Raw genomic sequence first — 24,274 nt, 5'->3', positions numbered from 1 at the left:
CACTAGTTGATAAACCAGGTAGTCTTGAAACTACTGAAGTACACCCTGAGGCAGCAAAACCAGGAACTATCTGCAAAAGGACTCCCATGGTGCAAAGAACACGGAAAGAACACTGCACACAACATGACATCAGCTTTTCTGATGACTCATCAGAAACGAATACTTGCCTAGAAAAAGAGGTTTTGTATGGACAAGTCGTCTGATTCTGATGCACCATCATCAAACAACGAACATGGATCACTACCATCACAGTGTTTCTGCCAGATAGAAATATTTATATTTGGGTATGACTATGGAATTGAATGCAACCACAGTCAACAGAGGTGTGGGGGGATGGGGGGGGGGGTCCTCCCTCAGAGAGAAAATGGGTTAAGTTTTGGGTTAGGATTAAGAGTAATTAATTTTGTCAAAAAGTTAACTTAAAAACATTCTTAAAAAATATTTGGGTATAGCACCATACCCATTTTACCCTCTGGTAGAAACCCTGCACCAGATAAGGTCACACAAAATCAGGAGTGGGTCAAAGAAAACAAGGATTTCACGAGTCAGAGTAGTTTTTTTCACATTATTATTTTTCTCAATTGGTGATTTTATTTATCGTATTATTATTAACAAAAGTAAAATAACTTTTTGTACGTAATATTTTGTTTAAGCGGTGATTTTATTAATACGTACTTCTACTTGTATTCTTTTTTGAATGTTTTCTTCTAAATATTTTCTATTTACAAGCTTTCTCTTTTTTTTAAATAAATATATGATTTGCAAAACTGAAATGTTTTAGAAGTGATGGTTCTTTCAGAATAAATATTCAAATTTACTTGATATACTGTTGGTCGTAAATGACGCATTTACTTTAATCATGAATAATTGTCGTAACTACAACTATTTAAGCAAATAACTAAAACACCTAATATGCTATAAATACCGTAAATACACAAAGAAATCGTAAATATGTTCAGCTTTCATTGTCATTAAAACAAATTCGACATCTTAACTACTGATCAAGAAAAACAGTTTTCCTTCATTATCTCGGCTTTTAAAAAATGAATTTTGATGCACTTACGTCCTTCTGGCTCTCACGTGACGATATATTTAGTTATCATTGGAAATGTTTTATTTAACGACACACTCAACACATTTTATTTACGGTTATATGGCATCAGACATATGGTAAAGGACTACGCAGATATTAAGAGAGAAACCCGCTGTCGCCACTTCATGGGCTACTCTTTTCGATTAGCAGCAAGGGACATGGTAGTACATACCACGACCTTTGATATACCAGTCGTGGTGCAATGGCTGGAACAAGAAATAGCCCAATGGGCCCACTGACGGGGATCGATCCCACAACGACCGCGAAATGAAATTATGTGCAAATTAAACCCGGAGATGTGTTTGCTATATTCTGGAGTAAAAAAAAATAGTGAGATTCTCAGGGGACATACTTAATTAAGGCAAACATAATCATTCAACATGTCACATTATAATAAGTATTCACCATGGATATATACATACTACCACCCATCACCATGGATATATACATACTACCACCCATCACCATGGATATATACATACTACCACCCATCACCATGGATATATACATACTACCACCCCTCGCCATGGATATATACATACTACCACCCCTCGCCATGGATCTATACATACTACCACCCCTCGCCATGGATATATACATACTACCACCCCTCGCCATGGATGCATACATACTACCACCCCTCGCCATGGATATATACATACTACCACCCCTCACCATGGATATATACATACTACCACCCCTCGCCATGGATATATACATACTACCACCCCTCGCCATGGATATATACATACTACCACCCCTCGCCATTGATATATACATACTACCACCCCTCGCCATGGATATATACATACTACCACCCCTCGCCATGGATCTATACATACTACCACCCCTCGCCATGGATATATACATACTACCACCCCTCGCCATTGATATATACATACTACCACCCCTCACCATGGATGTGTACATACTATCACCCCTCACCATGGATATATACATACTACCACCCCTCGCCATGGATATATACATACAGTACTACCACCCCTCACCATGGATATATACATACTACCACCCCTCGCCATGGATATATACATACTACCACCCCTCACCATGGATATATACATACTACCACCCCTCGCCATGGATATATACATACAGTACTACCACCCCTCACCATGGATATATACATACTACCACCCCTCGCCATGGATATATACATACAGTACTACCACCCCTCACCATTGATATATTACCACCCCTCGCCATGGATATATACATACAGTACTACCACCCCTCACCATGGATATATACATACTACCACCCCTCGCCATGGATATATACATACTACCACCCCTCACCATGGATATATACATACTACCACCCCTCGCCATGGATCTATACATACTACCACCCCTCGCCATGGATCTATACATACTACCACCCCTCGCCATGGATATATACATACTACCACCCCTCGCCATGGATATATACATACTACCACCCCTCACCATGGATGCATACATACTACCACCCCTCGCCATGGATATATACATACTACCACCCCTCGCCATGGATATATACATACTACCACCCCTCGCCATTGATATATACATACTACCACCCCTCGCCATGGATATATACATACTACCACCCCTCGCCATGGATATATACATACTACCACCCCTCGCCATGGATATATACATACTACCACCCCTCACCATGGATATATACATACTACCACCCCTCGCCATTGATATATACATACTACCACCCCTCACCATGGAGGTGTACATACTACCACCCCTCACCATGGATATATACATACTACCACCCCTCGCCATGGATATATACATACAGTACTACCACCCCTCACCATGGATATATACATACTACCACCCCTCGCCATGGATATATACATACTACCACCCCTCGCCATGGATATATACATACAGTACTACCACCCCTCACCATGGATATATACATACTACCACCCCTCGCCATGGATATATACATACTACCACCCCTCACCATGGATATATACTTACTACCACCCCTCACCATGGATGTATACATACCACCACCCCTCACCATGGATGTATACATACCACCACCCCTCACCATGGATATATACATACTACCACCCCTCACCATTGATGTATACATACTACCAACCCTCGCCATTGATATATACATACTACCACCCCTCGCCATTGATATATATACTCTTCAAAAGAAGAAACGCAAAACCACATTGTCGTAACATTTGGAGAATTGATTTAATTATTGAATGGTGAGTCCGATAATTACCAAATGTTGCAGGATTGTTCACAATTCACTCTAGTCCATTGTGAGTAAGTGCTAGGACACACCACCAAGGTCAAGGTCATCTGGAGTCAATACCGGGCGTGGCCTCCGCGTGTGTTGACAACTGCCTGGCACCGCCTGCCCATTGAAGCAACCAGAGTACGGATGACGTCCCGGGGGATGGTGGCCCACTCGGCCTGCAAGGCTGCTGCCAGCTCGGGCAGGGTCTGGGGCTGTGGTTGTCGCTGTCGGAGGCGTCGGTCCAACTCGTCCCATAGATGCTCAATTGGGTTCAAATCCGGTGATATCGATGGCCAAGGAAGGACATTAATGTTGTTGTTCTGTAGGAAAGCCGTTGTGAGACGTGCTGTGTGAGGCCTGGCGTTGTCATGTTGGAACACTGCGTTGGCGTTGGCCATAACTGGAACGATGTGTGGCAGGAGGATCTGGTCAATGTAGCCCTGTGCATTCAGGTTGCCCTGCACGTGGACCAGGTCAGTTCTGCCAGTGTGTAAGATGGCTGCCCACACCATGACACTACCCCCGCCGAATCTGTCCACTTCCTGCACGCAGTTTGCCGCATAACGTTCACCACGACGCCTATACACGCGACATCTTCCATCATGACGTCGGAGCAGAAATCGGGACTCGTCACTGAACCACACCTGTCTCCATCGCAGTTGAGGCCATTGTCGATGAATCTGGCACCACTGCAGTCGGAGTCGACGGTGTTGTGGTGTTAAGATGACACCTCGAACTGGACGTCTGGCACGAATTCCTACCTCACGTAGGCGGTTCCGTACGGTCTGGTCGGATATCCTGCGCAAACCTGGTATTGCTGCGGCTGTGGAGGTGGCAGTAGTCAATCGTTCCCGAAGGTGGCGTACCCGGATGTAGCGGTCCTGCCCGGGGGTAGTGACCCGTGGTCGACCGGATCTAGGGAGGTCACGTGTTGATCCATGTTGCTGGTAACGGTCCCACAGTCTGGAGATGGTGCTTGGAGACACATGGAATGCCCTGGCAACGGCCGTTCTGGATTCGCCTGCGTCTAGTCGGCCGATGGCATTGTTTCTCTGCGGTTCACTGAGACGTGGCATGTCCTGGATTGTCAACTGTCTGCCAGATACAGAGGCCAGGCAAGCGAACACCCTGCTCTTTTATACTGTCGGTGTTCATGTTGCACGTGCAGACAACGCACGTGCAGTGGTGACATGGTTTGCGCGTGGCTGCGTTTTTGCGAATATTCACATTTTGGAACTTTATTGTACAGTAGCTGCGTTTTATCGAATGTAACCGTGGGAATGTGTTTGGGACATGCAATGACCTTATATTCACAAAGCATGAACCGGTAGGAAACATAAAATCGGAGTTATAACCCATTTGTACCCTTTTGCATTTCTTTTTTTGAAGAGTATATAATACAAATTTTGTGTCTCCGTCTGGCCTTTACATTAATATCGTTATTATTATTAATTGTTGTTATTGATGTAACGATGTTGTATGTTTTTATCCGTTTGCCGACACCAGTTTGTTTGATACTGTGCAATAAATTGAATTGAAATGAATTTAATTGGTGACTTAGCGTTACTCTATTTTTTTATCATCCCGAACGTAGACGATTTCGAACAGAATTCCTTGCTTGGTACCGTTGCTAAATTCGACAAACGACGCTCTGACTGACACAAAGTATCTGAGCAACATCCTGAAGCCAAGCAAGAGCCCTTACCTATCTTCAACAGTAAGTTGACGACGTACCATCGTCCAATTTGGAATGTGTACCATAGACGAACGCAAACTCCAATTACAGGGAAATTGCGCGTGGTGGACATGAAATGCACGTGCAAATGAAGCGATTTGTGAAAAAGCAATTAATGCACACTCATCAGACCCCCACGGGTTGGACCTAGTTTGCATGCAAATGCAAGAGTGTTTTTGCCATGAAACTAGTCGACAGTATCACCAACAGTGGATTTGCAACCAGTTTTTGATAGTTTAGACCCAATTTTGTTAATATGGAACAATATCAGGTGTGACATTACGATTTAGCTATCATAATGGGCATTCAGAAAATAATGCTGACAACATTGTCTGACCCCTAAACTCTTTTGATTAGTATAGATTATAGTAAAATTATATTGTGGTGGGGTGGGGTTAACCCCATCTCTGCACACATGCAGTATAAATGTTATATTTGGAGAATTTAAAACATGTTCTGTTGTAAAGTGCAGTGGTGGGGTCAACCTTACTGCACCCCAATCTAATTTGTTGTTTTTTTCAATGTATTTTCTGGGGAAGTATGACCCAATCCCCCCCCCCCCCCACCACCCCAAAAAGCAAACACCTTCACTGACCTCCATCTAGATCCCCCTGCACAATTTCCTTCACATGCACCTGGTACTGTGGATTAGTCCCTTATTAAATTCACCAATTCATTATTGGTCAAATGGATTAAGTGATTATTAATCGACAAACTTGACAACCAGAATGTTACTAATATAAAAAACATTTCAAGTAATTTCTACTTATAGAAGTCTGGGAACCAAACAATCTTACTACGATGTAGTATTAGTAGTAATATTGGTGGTAGTACACTTTTAAGCAGATACTAAATTTCGAAACACATCACCCCATGTAATAGCTCGAGTGACCTGTAGCCCTCACCTTTGTTTATATGTTGTAGGGGAAGGAAGGAAATGTTATATTTAACAACACTCTCAACACATTTTATTTATGGTTATATGGCATCAGACATACAGTTAAGGACCACTCAGATATTGAGAGAGGAAACCAGCTGTTGCCATTTCATGGGCTATTCTTTTCTATTAGCAGCAAGGGATCTTTTATATGCACCATCCCAGACAGGATAGCACATACCATGGCCTTTAATATACCAGTCGTGGTGCACTGGCTGGAGTGAGAAATAGCCCAATGGGCCCACCGATGGGAATCGATCCAAGACTTGACTGCACATCAAGAGGGCGCTTTACCATTGGGCTAAATCCTGCCCCCATGTCGTATGGAAGGCTAGAGGTCACACGAGCTACCCATGTAAGAAAACACACAACACAGATATTTATAATCAAGTTTTACCAAGTTTTGTGTCTTCCATACAATAAACACAAACAACAAAAGTGAATTGCTTTGTACCACATATGTATATATACACCAACAAAAAGTCATAATTATAATTAAACAGTATCTTGTACATAGTGTGAATGTAATGAGATATATTTAAATATATAAACTAACAATACAATAAATATCCAAACTAAAAAGTACCATAGATTTGTCACGTTTTGGTTTTAATAACACAATCTGTCAAGTTCTTTTGCCCATACACCTGTTATCAAGGTATTGTTCATCTGTGAAACACGTACATGTATTAGTATTAATATTTATTTAATTTTTTAATAATAAAATCAAATCTCTCTCATTTTCTAGGTCCTACTATTAATACAGTTTTTGTCCGGATATTATCTATTGGTATGTTCAGGAGGCCAAGTGTTGTGAAGAATTTGACTGGTACCATCATCTTCTATCACATCATATTCATCTAATGATAAGTGAAAAGAACCAGTCACGTTAACACAGTTCTCCAGTACAGGGTGTATTACCCAAATATTTATTAGTGCAGTTTTTACTTTTTAATAATGTTCTCTTGTACATGCAACTACTGTCGAGATATAATCCATCTATGAAGCTGAATTAATTATTCATTCCATTGTAATTTTTTAAATAAAACAATAAAATGAAAGATCTCTCTTTTCCTAGGTCCTCTTGCCAAAACTGTTACTGCTGTGATATTATCCATATGAACATCTTGAAATATTTATCTGTGCTGTTTTCAGCTTTCACAACATGTATGTGTAATCTTTAATTGTTTAAAAATATTGATAACAATATAAAATTAAAATTTTGTCCAGTGAATATCTTTGAATTGTTTCAATCACATCTATGCACCACATCATCGGAATTGGATGGGGCTGATACGCAATCCGATACAATCTTTTCCTATTTCTGTCACCTGCAAAAACAAAGAGAAAATTAATTATAATACCAGTAAAAAAGGAATAGTAATAACAATTTAGTAGACATGGAATAGAGCAGGGTTTTTTTAAAGAGTTAAAGTTTGTTATGTTTAACGACATTTTATCAAATTCCCTGCTAGTTACGGCCAAGCTGTCACAATGGTTCCTCACTTTCCATTCAATAGGACAGCTCAGACCATAGTGTTAAAAGGAACTTTGTTTTGGCTGTTGAAGTTTTTAAACATTAATGTGATGATGGTATAAATACTAACCTTAGTCACCCTGCAGATTTGACCTTTGAACTCTGGCAAATAGCATGCTCCGCTCAATGGACACCTGACGACTGGTTTACCTCTGTAAAACATTAAAATAGTAATTGCTTAAATGAAGAACAAATACCCCAAAGATCTCACAGATCCACGGGTTAAATTTTAGAGTCCGGACATGTTTTGGATGCAGTTACTCTTTGTAGACTTAGGTAAAATACAGGCTTCACCGAGGAATCGAAATTCAGCCAATCGGAGCACGGCTCCCACTCGGTGTACTTCAAGTTTACGAAGTGTCTGCTATTTGGTCCGCGCTTGCGTTGACCTTACTAAATGGCTTTATTCCAAATTCCGCCTACCTCAAACTTACCCCCCCCCCCCCCCCCCCCCCCCTGCTCTGGAGTTAGTCACTGGCGAAGTCAGAGGCTAAATCCGTGGTGGGCGTGCCTGAACCATTCGTGGATAGGGGCACGTAAAAAGAGTTGCCCGCCCGATACAGCTAACTACATCCATATTACCTCTGATTAGGACTACCCTATTCAACTATATTCTCCACTCAATTGGCATTTCACAACTAGCTTTAATTTAACATCAGTCTGTAAACATTTAAACAGTAATAATTTTAAGTTTAAAATTGGTTTTGTTTAATGTCACCATTAGAGCACACTGACACTTAGTAATTCTGACAGTATTAGAGGAAACCTGCTAAATGTTTTGTTCACCCCCAGTTAGCCCTGCTATGACTCATCTACAGTAGCCATACGTGTACAAGACAGGGCAGATGGGCAACTGCCCCACCAGTCCTGGAGAAATTCCTTAAATTCAGGCAAAAACAATGGAGAAATTCAGGCAAAATGAGCTGGTCAGGGCCATATTCCACGAAGCAATCTTAGCCCTAAGATCAACTTAAGTGCATAGGGTAGCTATGCGCTTAAGGTAATCTTAGGGCTAAGATCGTTTCATGGAACGGGGCCATGAACATTTCACCATGTAATTTCATTATTGTACCCAAAATATTAGTTGTAATCCATGTAAAAATGTGTGCCAATTCGTTTGTAACCCTATATAGCTGTTTGGCAGCAATGCTAATATGAATAAATGTTATCCAGCTTCGGGCACTTTTGTTTAAGTCTGGCAAAAACCAGCCTACCCCTCAACAAAAATGGGAGCCTGTACGCCTATGACAGTATCATTGATTATGATTACCATATTTCAATATACTGTCACCAAATATACTACTCAAAAGAATTTAAGGGTCAAAAATTTATAACCAAATAAGTTTCAGAGTGTATTAGATTGATGATGTAAACTACACCAAAAATTTAATTTATTGTTCCATATTTACAAAAAACCACAAATAAACGTCACTGTATACAAGAAAGTCACATGACATGCTGTCAAAGTTGAAGGTTGTCAAACATGGATTTTACACATTAGAACATTCGTTTAATAGTGTGTGAATCCACCCCTGGTGCGAATACACTCGACACATCGTTGCCTCATGCTGTTGATCAGACGTCTGAAGAACTCTTGGGGAATGGCCTGCCACTCTGCCATAAGAAGTTGACCCAGATCGTGAAGGTTGGCCGGAGGGGCATGGTTATCCCGAACTCTCCTGCCTAATTCGTCCCAGGCGTGCTCTATTGGGGCCAAGTCAGGCGAATATGATGGCCAATCCATCCTGGCGATACCTTGTTGTCTGAGAAAGTCCGTTACCACCTTGGCGCGGTGGGGTCTGGCATTGTCATCCTGCAGAACTGCCCCGCCGCCAATCTGCTGAAGGCCTGGGAGAACCAACGGCCGGATAATCTCATTCAGATAGCGGATTCCATTCAGATTGCCATCCACCACATAGAGGGGGGTCCTGTGGTGGATAGAGATGCCGCCCCACACCATGACGCTGCCACCACCGAACCGGTGACGTTGTCTAACGTTAACGTCAGCGAAGCGCTCCCCAGGATGTCTGTAGACACAACCCGACCGTCGTTGAACTGGAGACTAAACCTGGACTCATCAGTGAACATCACTTGACCCCACTGAACACGTTGCCACCGCAGATGAAGCGTGCACCAGTGACGTCTGGCCGTTCTGTGACGTGGTAGGAGTGGTGGTCGAACAGCCTGGCGACGGTAGCGTAGATTATTGGCTCTCAAACTATTGCGTATGGTTTGATCAGACACTCGAGTTCCAGTCGCAGTCCGCAGATCGCAGATTGTCACGTAATCGGCGTGCAGTGGTTGTGCGTTGACGTAGAGCCATATTGGTGATGTAGCGGTTCTCTCTATTTGTAGTGCTTCGGGGTCTTCCCGAACGTGGACGATTTCGAACAGAATTCGTTGCTTGGTACCGTTGCCACAGTCAGCCAACGACACTCTGACTGACATCAAGTCTCAGAGCAACATTTCTTTGCGTATTGCCATCCTGGAGCCAAGCAACAGCCCTTCCTCGATCTTCGATAGTCAGTTGAAGTCGTACCATTGTCGAATTTGGAGTGTGCACCGTACACAAACGCAAGCTCCAATTATACGGAAATTCAGCATTGGGAACATGGAATACACGTGCAAAGCGTGCAAATGAAGCGCTTTGTGAAAAAGCAAGTTATGGGCACTTAGCAGACCTTTCGCTTTCGCCCTAATTTACGTGCAAATGTAAGCATGTTTTCGCCATTAGAACTAGTCGACAGTGTCAATGACAGTGGATTTTAATTCATTTATGGGTTGCTTAGACCCACTTTCGTCAAAATGGAACAATACCATGCGTGACATTATGGTCTAGCTAATATAATTGACATTCAGAAAATAATGTCGAAAATATCGTCTGACTCTTAAATTCTTTTGAGTAGTATACAATAATTTTATTGTGGGTAAAAAAAAAAGGAATATTTTTTCAAAGACATCTCAGCACATTTCTAAACTAAATCTATATGGTGTCTACAATGCAATTTTCAGCATTTCTATAAAGTGACATCTTTTAGAAGTGAATTATCGCATCGTACATTATGACAAAATAGCTAATTTATAAATATATCAGCTCTTTACCTGTATATAGGCGTATACGTGGCAGCACAAATATCAAATGGATTATGTTGGTCATATTTCAGTTCATGTTCATCTGTCGAGCTTTTCTCACAAGCAGCTAAAATTTTCCTCGTCTGAAAAGCAATTTGGAGAAAAAGATATTTAACGAAACGTTTGACAATTTATTCAAACTATATCAATAAAAATTTTGTCTTTGTTTTCAAAGTTTTGCTAATTTACTGAAACTATATTAAAATTACATCCACTGGGTTTTTTTGGGGGTGGGTTAAACATCACAAAAAGAATCTGGATTTGAGTATTTTAACACGGCAAGTTCACTACAGTTATTAAATTACTGAGGTTCCTGAAAATTCAACTGCATCTCCATTCAAATACCAAAACAGATGAAATTTTTTTTAAATGCAATAAAATATTCAATATACCGTGACTATAATAATAATAAATCAAAATAAATAACAGTTTAGTTTGTTTTAAGTAGAGATAAATGTTTCCACTGTGGTTAACTGTGCCAGATTTATAAAGGGGCAAAGGGGGCAATTGCCAGAGGGGCCCCCAGACTAAGGACTTCCTTTATGAAAAAAATGTAATAATTATAAAATTAGTTCATTTGTTAATTTGTCATGCAATTTAATTTCTATGTTAAGGGCCCCTGAACCTGAAGTGCCCAGGGCCGCTGCCCCTGCCCCCCCCCCCCCCCCCCCCAAAGCTCTAAATCCGGCCCTGGTGGTTAACAAACACCTTCACTATTTTGTAATCGCTACTAACCAAATAAGTAAAAGTACAGGCTAAAGACAGAGTAAAATACATTCCATAAATAATTTGAGCAGAAATCAATAAAAACTTTAAAATGTCAATAAAATGTTTAGCTATATCTTGGAGATAATTTAATAACAAATCAAAATAGTTCAAATTAGTTTATTTGAGGCAAAGACGAATCTCCACCAAAACCATCACAATTTCATAGTCTCTACTAAACAAATAAGTAAAAGTACATGCTAAAGACACAGCTAAATAATTTCCATCAGCAGAAGACTTACCTGTGTCGCGACATCAGGTTTGGGTCCCAACTCTAAGAGTCGTCTAGCGAATGTAGCAGCTGTTTTGAAATTCTTCAGTTTGAAGAACAGGTTGAGAGCTGTTCTCAGAGTCAGAATGAGATGTACAGGCTGTAGGTTACAGTGAGTGAAGTACGCAGCCATCTGAAGAAAAGAAGAAATGTTTTATTTAATGGCACACCCTAAATATTTCTGTCATCAGTAAATGAATGAACCTGTTTGACAGCAGTGAAAGAGACACCTAATAGCTGACTTTTTGTGCTGGATTTTGTTAAGCATTCATTCATTCAGTGAATGAATGAATGAATATTGAATGATCTGGATATTTGTTAGCATATGTTAAATACTTACTTCACAAACTCTCTTTTGTTCTTCAAGATTTCCTTTTGGAAGTTCTTTTCTTTGTGCTTCCATCTGTAAACCAACGATGTATTCTCGACAAATTTCGATCAACTGCTGGGCCTGAAATAAACATAAAACATTTACAATTGCAGTATATATATCTAACATCAACTTGATCTATGTAACACATAATCTTGATTGCTTGTTATGTGTTAACAATCATGACAGGGCTGCAAATCTTTATTTAACAAAAATAAATCGAACTTTAAACTAAATTAAGCAGGGATCAAACAGCCATTGCCACCTAATATCAGTTTTCAGTTAAAATATTACTCGACGAAATCTATAAAATTTCAAAACTAACATTCCTTGTAAGGAATCTAAAAATAACAATCTTGGCTAAGTCATTAAGTAAATACAAATACAGCAATTCCTCAGTCTATTCATATGCAAAATGTCTGTACTGAATTCAGCCGAAGCCTAACACATTTTTATAATGAAACATTTATAATGGATGTATTATCTGAACAACTGGTCCATGACTTATTTTAAAGTTTAGTTTGTTTTGTTTAACAACACCACTAGAGTACATTAATGAATCACCCGCTATTGGATGTCAAACATTTGGTAATTATGACTCGTAGTCATCAGAGGACACCCGCTACATTTTTTCTAATGCAAAAAGGGATCTTTTATATTCACTTCCCTACAGACAGGAAAGTACATACCACGGCCTTTGACCAGTTGTGGTGCACTGGTTGGAATGAGAAAAAACCCAATCAGTAGAATGGATCTACTGAGGTGGTTTGACTCTGCAACCAACTGAGCTAAATCCCGCCCCATGTCTTTATTTCAAGGTACGTCCACACCACAAAATCTTTATTGCTCATCACACAACCTCAGTACTGACCTCGGCTATTTCCTGTTTATTTTCCACGACTAGCAGAGGAACACTCAACAAAATAAAATGGAATTTGTCAATGGCGTCGTTGAATTTCCCCGATGTCGTCATTTGATAGGCGACCTGTAGCTGCTGAACCAGAGCGTTCAGCTTCAGACCCACAGAGGGAACACCATTACGAGCGCCGGAATCCTTCCTGAAAATAACAAATAAATTTGATTATTTGCACTCTTTCCTGTTAGGACGAGGCATGGCCCAGTGGTAAAGTGCTTGCTTGATGCACGGTCGGTTTGGGATCGATCCCAGTCAGTGGCCATGAAGTGGCAACAGCAGGTTTCCTCTCTCAATATCTGTGTGGTCCTTAACCATATGCCCGATGCCATATAACTGTCAATAAAATGTGTTAAGTGCGTCGTTAAATAAAACATTTCCTACCTTCTTTCCTGTTAAACCCCCCCCCCCCCCCCCCGATTAAACTTTGTCATTTTCATTTCAACTTATTTTCGTGCTTATATCCCATTAAGGTTCAAGCACGCTGTCTTGGGCACACACCGCAGCTATCTGTCCAGGACAGTGAGTTAGTAGTGTGTGGTTAGCGAGAGAAAAAAAGTGGGTGTAGTGGGCTTACACCTACCCATTTAGTCGTTAAAACTTGCTCTGGGTGGGAGCCAGTACTGGGCTGCAAACCCTGAACATACGAGCCTTATGTCCGATGGCTTAACCACGATACCACCAAGTCCAGTAACTATTTGTCTTTCTTTTTGTTCTGATAATAAACAACAAAATTATTTATATTTCCAGAACCATTTTTGATTAGAAAAAAAAAAAAAAATCTGGAATTCTGTATAAGCAGAGGTCTGGTTTGATTTCCATTTATCCAAGACTTGTGTCCACAAATTTAGAGTTATCTCCCTTACCAGTTTCTGTGTGGATATCCGAAGAATGGAGGGAGAGATGGCAAACCGACGTAGCTGGTTCTTGCCCGAGAAAACGTCTGCAGGAACAGAGTCTTGTATTCTTCAAAATTCGCAACTCCCACTTGGTCATGAAGCAGCTGAAAGTCAACAATACAAATATACTAACATCCAAAAAAAACCTTTACATTAATAAAATTTGAATAATTTAATAAATATTGTTGCTCATCGAAAAGAACCAATTTAGAAGGAAGGAAGGAAATGTTGTATTTCACGATGCACTCAACACATTTTATTTATGGTTATATTGCATCGGACATATGGTTAAGGACCACACACATATTGATGGAGGAAACCTGCTGTTGCCACTTCATGGGCTACTCTATTCAATAAGCAGCAAGGGATCTTTTATATGCACCATCCCATAGATAGGATAGTACATACCACTGCCTTTGTTACACCAGTTGTGGAGCTCTGGCTGGAACGAGAAATAGCCCAATGGGTCTACCGACAGGGATCGATCCTGAACCGACCACGAATCAAACGAACGCTTTACCACTGGGCTATGTCCCACCCCGAACCAATTTAGAAAAAAAAGAAAGAAATGTTTTATTTAACGACGCACTCAACACATTTTATTTATGGTTATATGGCGTCAGACATATGGTTAAGGACCACACAGATTTTGAGAGGAAACCTGCTGTCGCCACTATATGGGCTACTCTTCCGATTAGCAGCAAGGGATCTTTTATTTGCACTTCCCACAGGCAGGATAGCACAAACCATGGCCTTTGTTTAACCAGTTATGGATCACTGGTCGGTGCAAGTGGTTTACACCTACCCATTGAGCCTTGTGGAGCACTCACTCAGGATTTGGAGTCGGTATCTGGATTAAAAATCCCATGCCTCGACTGGGATCCGAACCCAGTACCTACCAGCCTGTAGACAGATGGCCTACCACGACGCCACCGAGGCCGGTCAACCAATTTAGAAATCACCTTACAAACACTTTGCATTTATGAAGAAGTGAACTGTGAAGTTTAGATGTTGCATTTTATGATGCCATACCGTTTGTTGGTTTTCTATAATACATACTTTTCACTATTAGATAATTCACATTAAGACATTTTATTCTTTAGATTATCCATTTCCCTACATCCAAAGTGTTTCTGGTCATCCTGGTGATTGTAATACTAGGAAACGCATTTTTAATCGTTCTAAATGTACCTCTGAGAAGTAACAGTTATGGATGCGAGCTCTAATCTATTTTTAGAGGTTATTTCCCCATTTCATTTCATTTCAACTTATTTTCATGCTTATATCAAATTACGGTTCAAGCACACTGTCCTGGGCACATACCTCAGCTATCTGGGCTGGCTGTCCAGGACAGTGGGTTAGTTGTTTGTTGTTAGTGAGAGAGAAGAGGGTGTAGTGGTCTTACACCTACACATTGAGTCGTTAAAACTCGCTTTGGGTGGGAGCCGGTACCGGGCTGCGAACCCTGTATCTACCAGCTGATGGGTTAACAACACCACCGAGGCCGGTTGCCCATTATAGACTCTCATTTCACTCTATTGTATCTTTATTCAGATGTGTTACATGTTTGTAGATTAACCAAACTTAGTGTCCGTTTTCATGATCTGTGACTAACTTTTTAGCAGTCTATTTAATCTACAGAACTTGTTGTATCATATCAGAAAAAAGAAATCCCCCCAAAAAAACAGATGTTAAAATTTAAGCTACGTTTTGACTTTTGTAATACGTAATACATACCCTCATTGCAGTCTCAAATGATCCTGCCAAAATGTGATCGACTGGTAGCTGCGAGTTGTTGCACCAAACTTGACTCTGACTGGTACCCTTCGTTGGAGGAACAAAATATCCCTCTTCTGTGCCAGGGGTTGGCCCAATATCCTTGATAAAGAATGGTAAATATGCTTACATTTAAAAAAAACACAATACAGCTAAGTCAGAAGCTTATAGGAGACAACAGAGTTCACTTGTGTCCTCTCTATGGATAATACAATTTGTTACTGACCAAATTTCACATTTTTCTCAATCTTTCAATGGGCTTTTCCATCACCTTTGTTTTTTTTAAGCATTCTCAAGATTTTTCTGCAATCAACAACATAATCTAATAACATTACAATATTTTGATGTGAATATTTAAATGGAAACATTATCAATTAGTTATTTTTTTATTTTTCCACGACATAATTAAAAGTTCCAAAATTTTCTAGGCCTAGAAAATGATATACTCCTAGACTTTCCATAATTTCCGTAACAGGTATGCACATTTCCATTTTTTTTTTTTTTTTTTTTTATGTTATTAATTCATAAAGGGTTGGAAGTAATTAACATATAAAAGTTACAGTTTGTTTTCTTTAACGACACCACTAGAGCACATTGATTCATTAATCATCAGTTATTGGATGTAAAACATTCGGTAATTCTGACTCGTAGTCAGAGGAAACCCGCTACATATTTCCTAATGCAGCAAGGGATCTTTTATATGCACTTTTCTACAGACAGGAAAACACATACCACAGCCTTTGACCAATTGTGATGCACTGGTTGAAACGAGAAAAACCCAATCAGTTGAATGGATCCACTAAGGTGGTTCGATCCTGCGATGCAAGCACCTCAAGCGAACACTCACCGACTCAGCTAAATCCTGCCCCGACAGAGGAAACATGCACCATCCCACAGACAAGATAGCACATACCACGGCCTTTGATTTATCAGTCTTCAACTAGAAATAGCCTAATGGGCCCTACAACAGGGATCAACATCATTAATTGACAGTGAACAGGCGAGCGCTCTACTACTGAGCCATGTCCTGCCTCTCTGTAACAATAAAAGAAATAACGGTACACATTTCGTCGGTTACAAGAGTAAACTTACAAGATCGGCTGGTAGTTCCAGATCTTCATCACCAACGTCCCAGCCACCCCCTGCCGTGTCACCCCCCACCAAAGCCTCATCATCAAACCCTTCGCCTGCTCCAAATCCTCCTTCTGTTAACAAAATAGAAAGAAAGAAATGTTTTATTTAATGACGCACTCAACACATTTTATTTAGTTATATGGCGTCACATACGGTTGAGGACCACACAGATATTCAGAGAGGAAACCCGCTGTCGCCACTTCATGGGCTACTCTTTTCAATTAGCACCATCCCACAGACAGGGTAGTACATACCACGGCCTTTGATATACCAGTCGTGGTGCACTGGCTGGAATGAGAAATAGCCCAATGGGCGCATCGACGAGAATTGATCCCACACCGACCGCGCATCGATCGAGCGCCTTACCACTGGGCTACGTCCCGCCCCTTTAACAAAATAGATAGCATTTTGAAGAAATGATCGTTAAGTGGAAGACAGCTTTAAGAAAATTGTATAGCTAAGATAGAATAAATAAATAAATAAATAATTAAATATAAATAAATAAGTAAATAAATAAAGATACTATGGTATTCCATATTATATCACAATGGGGAACCACTCATTAAATCTCTCAATTAAAAAACATGGCTTCAAGAAAGTCACCTATAATGTTTCGTTTACAATTACCAACAATACATACCAAAATGTTGTTACAAACAAAGACTAAACTAATTAAACTACTGGTTTAATTTTTGACAAAAAATCATGTTGAGTGGGTAAAAATTTATAATGTTTACTCATTTTCATTTTAAAATGTTTTAAATACATAAAATAATGTTCATATGTGAATTGGTAAGTATGATTTTTGTGGGGTTTTCTAATTTTTATGATGTTTTGAAGCAGTTAATGTTTGAAATCAGGCAAAATGTCAATAAAGTTACGTTGACACAGGCACATTTGTAGCCATGTGGTGAGTATTTACGGCCATTATTCCCAATTACTGTGTTGTATTGTCTACATTTTCTTTTGTAAGTGAACTACGATTCATATCCAAATAATTAAATGTGTTCATAAGATGGTCAAATTTAATATTAAATTAGCGGTCACAATCAGCTATCAATTCCTCAAAATGATCATGATGTTCTGCCACTGTTGTCAAGCGAAAATACTCACTGAAAACCACTCAAAATTTCCAGATATTTCTCACAGAAAAACATAAAATTAAAGTGGCCATTTAAGTTTCTATCAAAGCAATTCCTGTTTTATTATTTCTAGTCAGTGTAAAACGGTAGGAAATACGAATTTGTAAAGGCACTGCATGCAGTTGCGTCTGCTTGCATAACATTAGGCGAGATATCTAGCCTTCAGTAGTCGGAAGGTTAACATCAGGCGAGATATCTAGCCTTCAGTAGTCGGAAGGTTAACATCAGGCGAGATATCTACCCTTCAGTAGTCAGAAGGCTAACATCACGCAAGGTATCTAGCCTTCTGTAGTCACAAGGTTAAGAAACTGTTTCTTACCGTCATCAATGACCAGTTCGGCGTCTTCACCCCAGCCCTCTCCTGCTCCATCTTCAATGTCGGCCGCAGCCGCCGCCAGACCAGTCTGTTTTCCACCTGTGTTAAACAAGTATTATAACCGATTTAAATAACCATTCAATAGCAGGGTTTTAACGTAACGACAGCATCAACAGCAACTGATGTGGCTTCAATATAAACCGACATAGGTCAGGTTGCTTTATCAAATGAGTTTTTATAAATGGATAAAAATTATTGTCGTTAGTGGAAAGTTTAAGCCCTGGGCCCCGTTCCACAAAGCGATCTTAACGCTAATATCACCTCAAGTGCATATGATAGCTGTGCAGTTACGGTGATCTTACAGCCAAGATCGCTTTGTGAAACGAGGCCCTGAATAGTTAGTTATACGGCTGAAGCATTAAAATATACATAGAGTGTATCTATAAAATGTTGGCCATGTCAATGGTGTCAAATAGTTGATATGATAAATTTTCAGTAATTAATTAAAAAATCAATTACTGTACATAGACATCCCATGAGTACAAACCTCTGGCAGCCATAGCTCCCTCAAAGAAACCCTTTGAAATGGTCAGCAGGGGCCAGTTGCTCTCCTGCTGCATTATGGGTACTGGTGCCTGCATCAATCTGGCATCGGGATAAAGGTCTGGAATCTTTTCGCCCTCAGCAAAACCATCTTTCAGTTGTTCGGCTTCCTCTTCCAAACCATGGGTGGCGGCCATCAGGTACGCCAGAGATTCTACAGGTAATGAAAAATTAAAAATAAACAAATGTTTTATTTAACGATGCACTCAACCCGATTTAATTATGGTTATATGGCACTGGACATATACGATTAAGGACGACAGAGATAATAGACTGGGAAAAAAACTCTGAGGCTGCAACTTAACGGACTACACTTTTTTAATAATTAGCAGCAAGGGCTATTTTATATACAGCATCACACAGTCAGGATAGTATATACCATGGCCTTTGTTACACCAGTTGTGCAGCACTGGCTAATATGAGACATAGCCAAGTGGGCCCACCGATGGGTACAAGTAATGAAGTCAGGATACAAATTATATAAAAGGATGCAAAGTTTGTGTAACATCTTATCAAACTGTTTAATCTGCAGCTATAAAAATTATATCTCGCCAATTGCTGGCATGGAAGTATTTAATTCTCTATTAAAAGTTAGGGGCACTTCAAACTTTGATCCAGACGGATGACATGTATAAAACATAAAATATTCATGCTGCTAATAAACAGGTTTCTTCTTTCATATTTTTGCCTATGTTTTATATTCTTTCAACACTATATTTAAAGGGTTTACCCTACGCACAAAATCTGTCTATATGACACAATAAAAGATTAACCTGACTCCAAAACAGAGATACTGTATTCTTTTTGATGTCCTTTCCAACATCATATTTAGACAATCTATGACCAAGTTATGTTTAGCAAACCTACTTTGTCCACAATTCTTCAGGATTTTCACTTGTTCGTTCATGTCTCCTAACAACATGGCGTTCTGAAAATGTCCACTGGTGTCCTTACGGATTTCAGCTGTAAGAGAAGTTTTAATATGTTCCTGAGTAAACAGATAATACTTTTTAAAAAAGGGCTGTTCCAAAATTGATCACAAGGGGGATTAATTGAAGGAAGGAATTTTTTTATTTTACAAAGAATTCAACACAGTTTAGTTAGTTATATGGCATCAGACACATGGTTAAGTACCAGACAAATAAGAGGAAATCTGCAGTCGCTACGCAATGGGCTACTCTTTAAGATTAGCAGAAAGATGTTTTATAAAGTCAAAAGTAAAGTTTGTTTTATTTAACGACGCCACTAGAGCACACTGATTTTTATCTTATCATCGGCTATTGGATGTCAAACATAGGGTCATTCTGACACCGTTTTTTACAGGAAACCCGCTGTCGCCACTACATAGGCTACTCTTTTACGACAAGGCAGCAAGGAATCTTTTATTTGCGCTTCCCACAGGCAGGATAGCACAAACCATGGCCTTTGTTGAACCAGTTATGGATCACTGGTCGGTGCAAGTGGTTTACACCTACCCACGGAGACTTGCGGAGCACTCACTCAGGGTTTGGAGTCAGTATCTGGATGAAAAACCCTATGCCTTGACTGGGATCCGAACCCAGTACCTACCAGGCTGTAGACCGATGGCCTAACCATGATGCCACCGAGGCCGGTAAAGATGTTTTATATGCAGCATCCCACAGACAGGATAGTACATACCACGGCCTTTATTACACTCGCTGAAATGAGAAAAAACCAAATGCGCCCACCGATGGAGATCGATCCTAGACTGACGCACATCAGGCGAGCGCTGTACCACTGGGCTACATCCCGTCCCTGATCACAATTGAACATTTGCTTCAGATTACATAAGAACATTACTGACTCTTCATAGAGTGGACTTTTACATTATCTATATTTACAGTTAGTTTGGGTCAGTAATTTGCTTTAGCAAGACTCTTACTGACTTGAACAGTTTTGTACTTTTTTTTAGCTCTCTTTCAAGTAACAAATATCGAACTGAAACTAAAATTTAAATAAATTTGTAATAGAATAAATCATAATTCTGACCGAAAATTTATTATAATAAGTAATATATTTTAAATTAAATTACTTTTAATAATAATAAGATCAACAGAATAATGGTAAATAATGTATGTTACCTATTTTCATCATTTTCTTCAGTTTCTCAAGGTTTCCAGTGATCAGGTAAAGGAAAGACAACTTCTCAAAGTTCTTCGTTCTCTGGTACGCCATCTCGACAATCTGGTGATTTCCCTGCAACAGTGCAGCCTCGGCCAACTTCTCCCAGCACGACTGGTCGTCTAGCGCTCGCGTTGCCTCTAAAGCAATCTGTAATACAGTTAAAAGTTTGTCTTCTTTTTAACGACAATACAAGACCACATTGATTAATTAATCATGAGCTATTAGATGTCATACATTTGGTAATTTGGACAAGTATTCTTCAGAGGAAACATTTCATAATTCTGACATGAAAATCAGCTACATTTTTTCATGGACTTCATGGGATCTTTCACACGCCCTTTCCCAGACAGGACAGCACATATAATTTCCTTTGAAATACCAGTTATGGGAAAGTTTGTTTTGTTTAACGACACCACTAGAGCACATTTATTAATCGTTGGCTACTGGATGTCAAACATTTGGTAATTGGACACATTCTTCAGGCCTTCTAACTACTGAAGGCCAGAAACCTCGTCATTGTGACATGAAAATCTGCTACCTTTTTCCATAAACAGCATGGGATCCTTTACATGCCACTTTTCACAGACAGGACAACACATACCACAGCCTTTGATATACCAGTTATAGGAGAAAAAAAATAATTGTTCAACGACACCACAACAGTACACTGATTAATTAATCACTAGTTACTGGATATCAAATATTTGATAATTATGGCAGTCTAAAGAGTGGAAAGGTGCTACATATTTCTACTAGCAGCAAGGAAATCTTTTATATGCATTTTCCCAGAGACAGGACAGCACATACCACAGCCTTTGATACACCAGTCATTGGATACTGGTTGGTTGTTGAAAAAACCCTGAATGGGTCCATCAAGGGGATTTGATCCTATGAGCTAGAACAATGAACACCAAATCTATGTTACCTGCACGACTGGTTTTACAATGGGAATCCAACCAACTTTAAATTATTATTATTGACAAATAAAGCTCAGATCAGATTTCAAAACACTTACGAAAAAAATAAATCCACCTACATACGAAGATCAAATTCATCATTGTTTCGAAGTTAAATGTATAAAACAATCTTACAGACATAGTGAAACCCCTCTAAACCATACATCGACTGAAACCCCCCCCCAAAAATAATCCAGTTTTAAGGGGTATTCTGTTTAGAGAGTTTCTGTTTTGCACTAATATTTACTGAAGGGATTCGATCCTTCAACTGTAAGCACCTCAGGCGAGCACTTTAAAGATTTGGGTGAGAAATGCAATTGGGTCAGGCTAATGTATAAAAATTAAAAAAATGTATTTTGTACCTCAATGTTTCCACATTCGAGAGCCAGCCCGAAGCGTGTCTTCTCGTCCTTCACAAAGTGCAGCGCGACCTCGGGATATCCTTTCTTCTCCAGGTACGAGATGATCGACTGGCCCACCAGTTTGGCATTACGAACCATGTGTAACACCTACAACAATCATAAAGTTAAAAAGTCTGTTTTGTTTAAAAAACCCACTAGAGAACACTAACATTTTAATCATCAAGGGGGTGAGACGTAGCACTCGTCAATGCACTGTCAGTGGGCCCATTGGGCTATTTCTCATTCCAGCCAGTGCACCACAACTGGTATATCAAAGTTTGTGGTATGTGCTATGCCGTCTGTGGGATGGTGAATATAAAAGATCCCTTGCTACTAATGGAAAAATGTAGTGGGCTTCCTCTCTAAGACTACATGTCAAAATTACCAAATGCTGACATCTAATAGCCGATGATTAATAAATAAATGTGCTCTTGTAGCATCTAACTTTTCTTAATTATTAGCTATCGGTTGTCAAACAAGTGGTAATTCTGACACACAGTCTTCTGTGGAAGCCCACTACATTTTTCCATTTGTAGCAAGGGATCTTTTATATGCATTTTCCCCACAGACAGGACAATACATACCACAGTCTTTAATATACCAGTCATGGAACACTGACTGAGATAGAGGGAAAAAATTTAGATGAGGGATCCATCGATGCAGTTGATCTATAATGTTCAGGATCCCACACACCTAGAAAAATATACACCACATTATTTTATAAGTTGGTCTTATTTTTCAACTGGCATTCGAACCAACTGTAAGTTATTTATTGCTGACAAATAAGGCAGGAAATGTTTTATTTAATAACGCACTCAACACATTATATTTATGGTTATATAGCGTCGGACATATGGTTAAGGACCATATTGAGAGGAAACCCACTGTCGCTATTTCATGGGCTATTCTTTTCGATTAGCTGTAAGGGATCTTTTATATGCACTATCCCACAGACAGGATAACACATACCACAGCCTTTGATATACCAGTCGTGGTGCACTGGCTTGGAGTGACAAATAGCCCAAAGAAGCTCAGGAAAATAAATCCATTTTCATATACGAAAACACAATGCATCATAGCTTCTAAATTACATGTATAACGAGCAATATCTAATATCAAGACTAATTTTTACAACTGATTTTCATTTTCTAACATTTGTTTCCAGATTAAAATTTAACAAGGGCAACAACTCTGTCAAAAATGGGTAAATGTCGATGAACGTCAAACGTGATCTATACCTGTGCATGATAAGGTTACACATAAAATTTGAGTATGGAAACAAAAAGTCTAGGGGCATGGAAACAAAACGTCTGGAAAATTATACGTGGGTCAGATAGACGGGTGAAGAGTAGGACATAGTCGAAACCTGTAATCCCCTCCAGTTGAACCAGTAGAGGACAAAATGTTTTACACATACAGTGAAACCTTTCTAAACTGGACACCCATGAGGACCAAGAAAAAGGTTGGGTTTTAAGGGGTATCTGGTTTAGAGAGGTTGTGTTCTGCACCAATACTTGAAAAAGGACTAAAAAACTTTCAGTTTTGAATGAATGAATGAATGAATGAATGAATGAATGAATGAATGAATTCCAGTTTATTGAGGGTCTGGTTTTATGGGATTTCACTGTAATATCTTCATTTACAGGGCTTGAACTTACGAATTTGTCTCCCATGGCAATTTTTAAAAGAATTGCAATGGGTGAAACAGTCCACCGACAGCAATTTTGAGCCTGCCTATGGCAATTTTTTAAAAAGTGACATTTGCAGCAAATAAACCTGACTGAAATGCTATCTTGTTATATGTAGACATCTTTTAAATGCGCAAATGTTAAACATTGGCAGATAATGTACACCAGGTATACA

General features: G+C 39.6%; 1 protein-coding gene across 1 annotated transcript in view; it reads right to left on the bottom strand.

The window, feature by feature from the left end:
* Positions 1 to 6,430: 6,430 nt before the first annotated feature.
* LOC121390120 (coatomer subunit alpha-like) overlaps positions 6,431 to 24,274 on the bottom strand; it is a 34,165-nt gene continuing 16,321 nt past the window's right edge. The window contains exons 18-31 of the mRNA XM_041521854.1: positions 22,373 to 22,519; positions 21,012 to 21,201; positions 19,777 to 19,872; positions 18,854 to 19,063; positions 18,310 to 18,405; positions 16,807 to 16,919; positions 15,676 to 15,816; positions 13,906 to 14,042; positions 12,998 to 13,184; positions 12,097 to 12,207; positions 11,728 to 11,889; positions 10,691 to 10,803; positions 7,659 to 7,740; positions 6,431 to 7,382 (exon numbers count right to left, since the gene is read on the bottom strand). Of these exons, the coding sequence (XP_041377788.1) occupies positions 7,323 to 7,382; positions 7,659 to 7,740; positions 10,691 to 10,803; positions 11,728 to 11,889; positions 12,097 to 12,207; positions 12,998 to 13,184; positions 13,906 to 14,042; positions 15,676 to 15,816; positions 16,807 to 16,919; positions 18,310 to 18,405; positions 18,854 to 19,063; positions 19,777 to 19,872; positions 21,012 to 21,201; positions 22,373 to 22,519 (1,845 nt within the window). The 3' untranslated portion in view covers positions 6,431 to 7,322. The remainder of the gene's footprint in view (positions 7,383 to 7,658; positions 7,741 to 10,690; positions 10,804 to 11,727; positions 11,890 to 12,096; positions 12,208 to 12,997; positions 13,185 to 13,905; positions 14,043 to 15,675; positions 15,817 to 16,806; positions 16,920 to 18,309; positions 18,406 to 18,853; positions 19,064 to 19,776; positions 19,873 to 21,011; positions 21,202 to 22,372; positions 22,520 to 24,274) is intronic.

The sequence above is a fragment of the Gigantopelta aegis genome, chromosome 15 (genome assembly GCF_016097555.1).
Source record: "Gigantopelta aegis isolate Gae_Host chromosome 15, Gae_host_genome, whole genome shotgun sequence".
NCBI lineage: Eukaryota > Metazoa > Mollusca > Gastropoda > Neomphalida > Peltospiridae > Gigantopelta > Gigantopelta aegis.
Note: the sequence above shows the minus strand (reverse complement) of the source record. Positions and strands in the feature narration are given on the sequence as shown.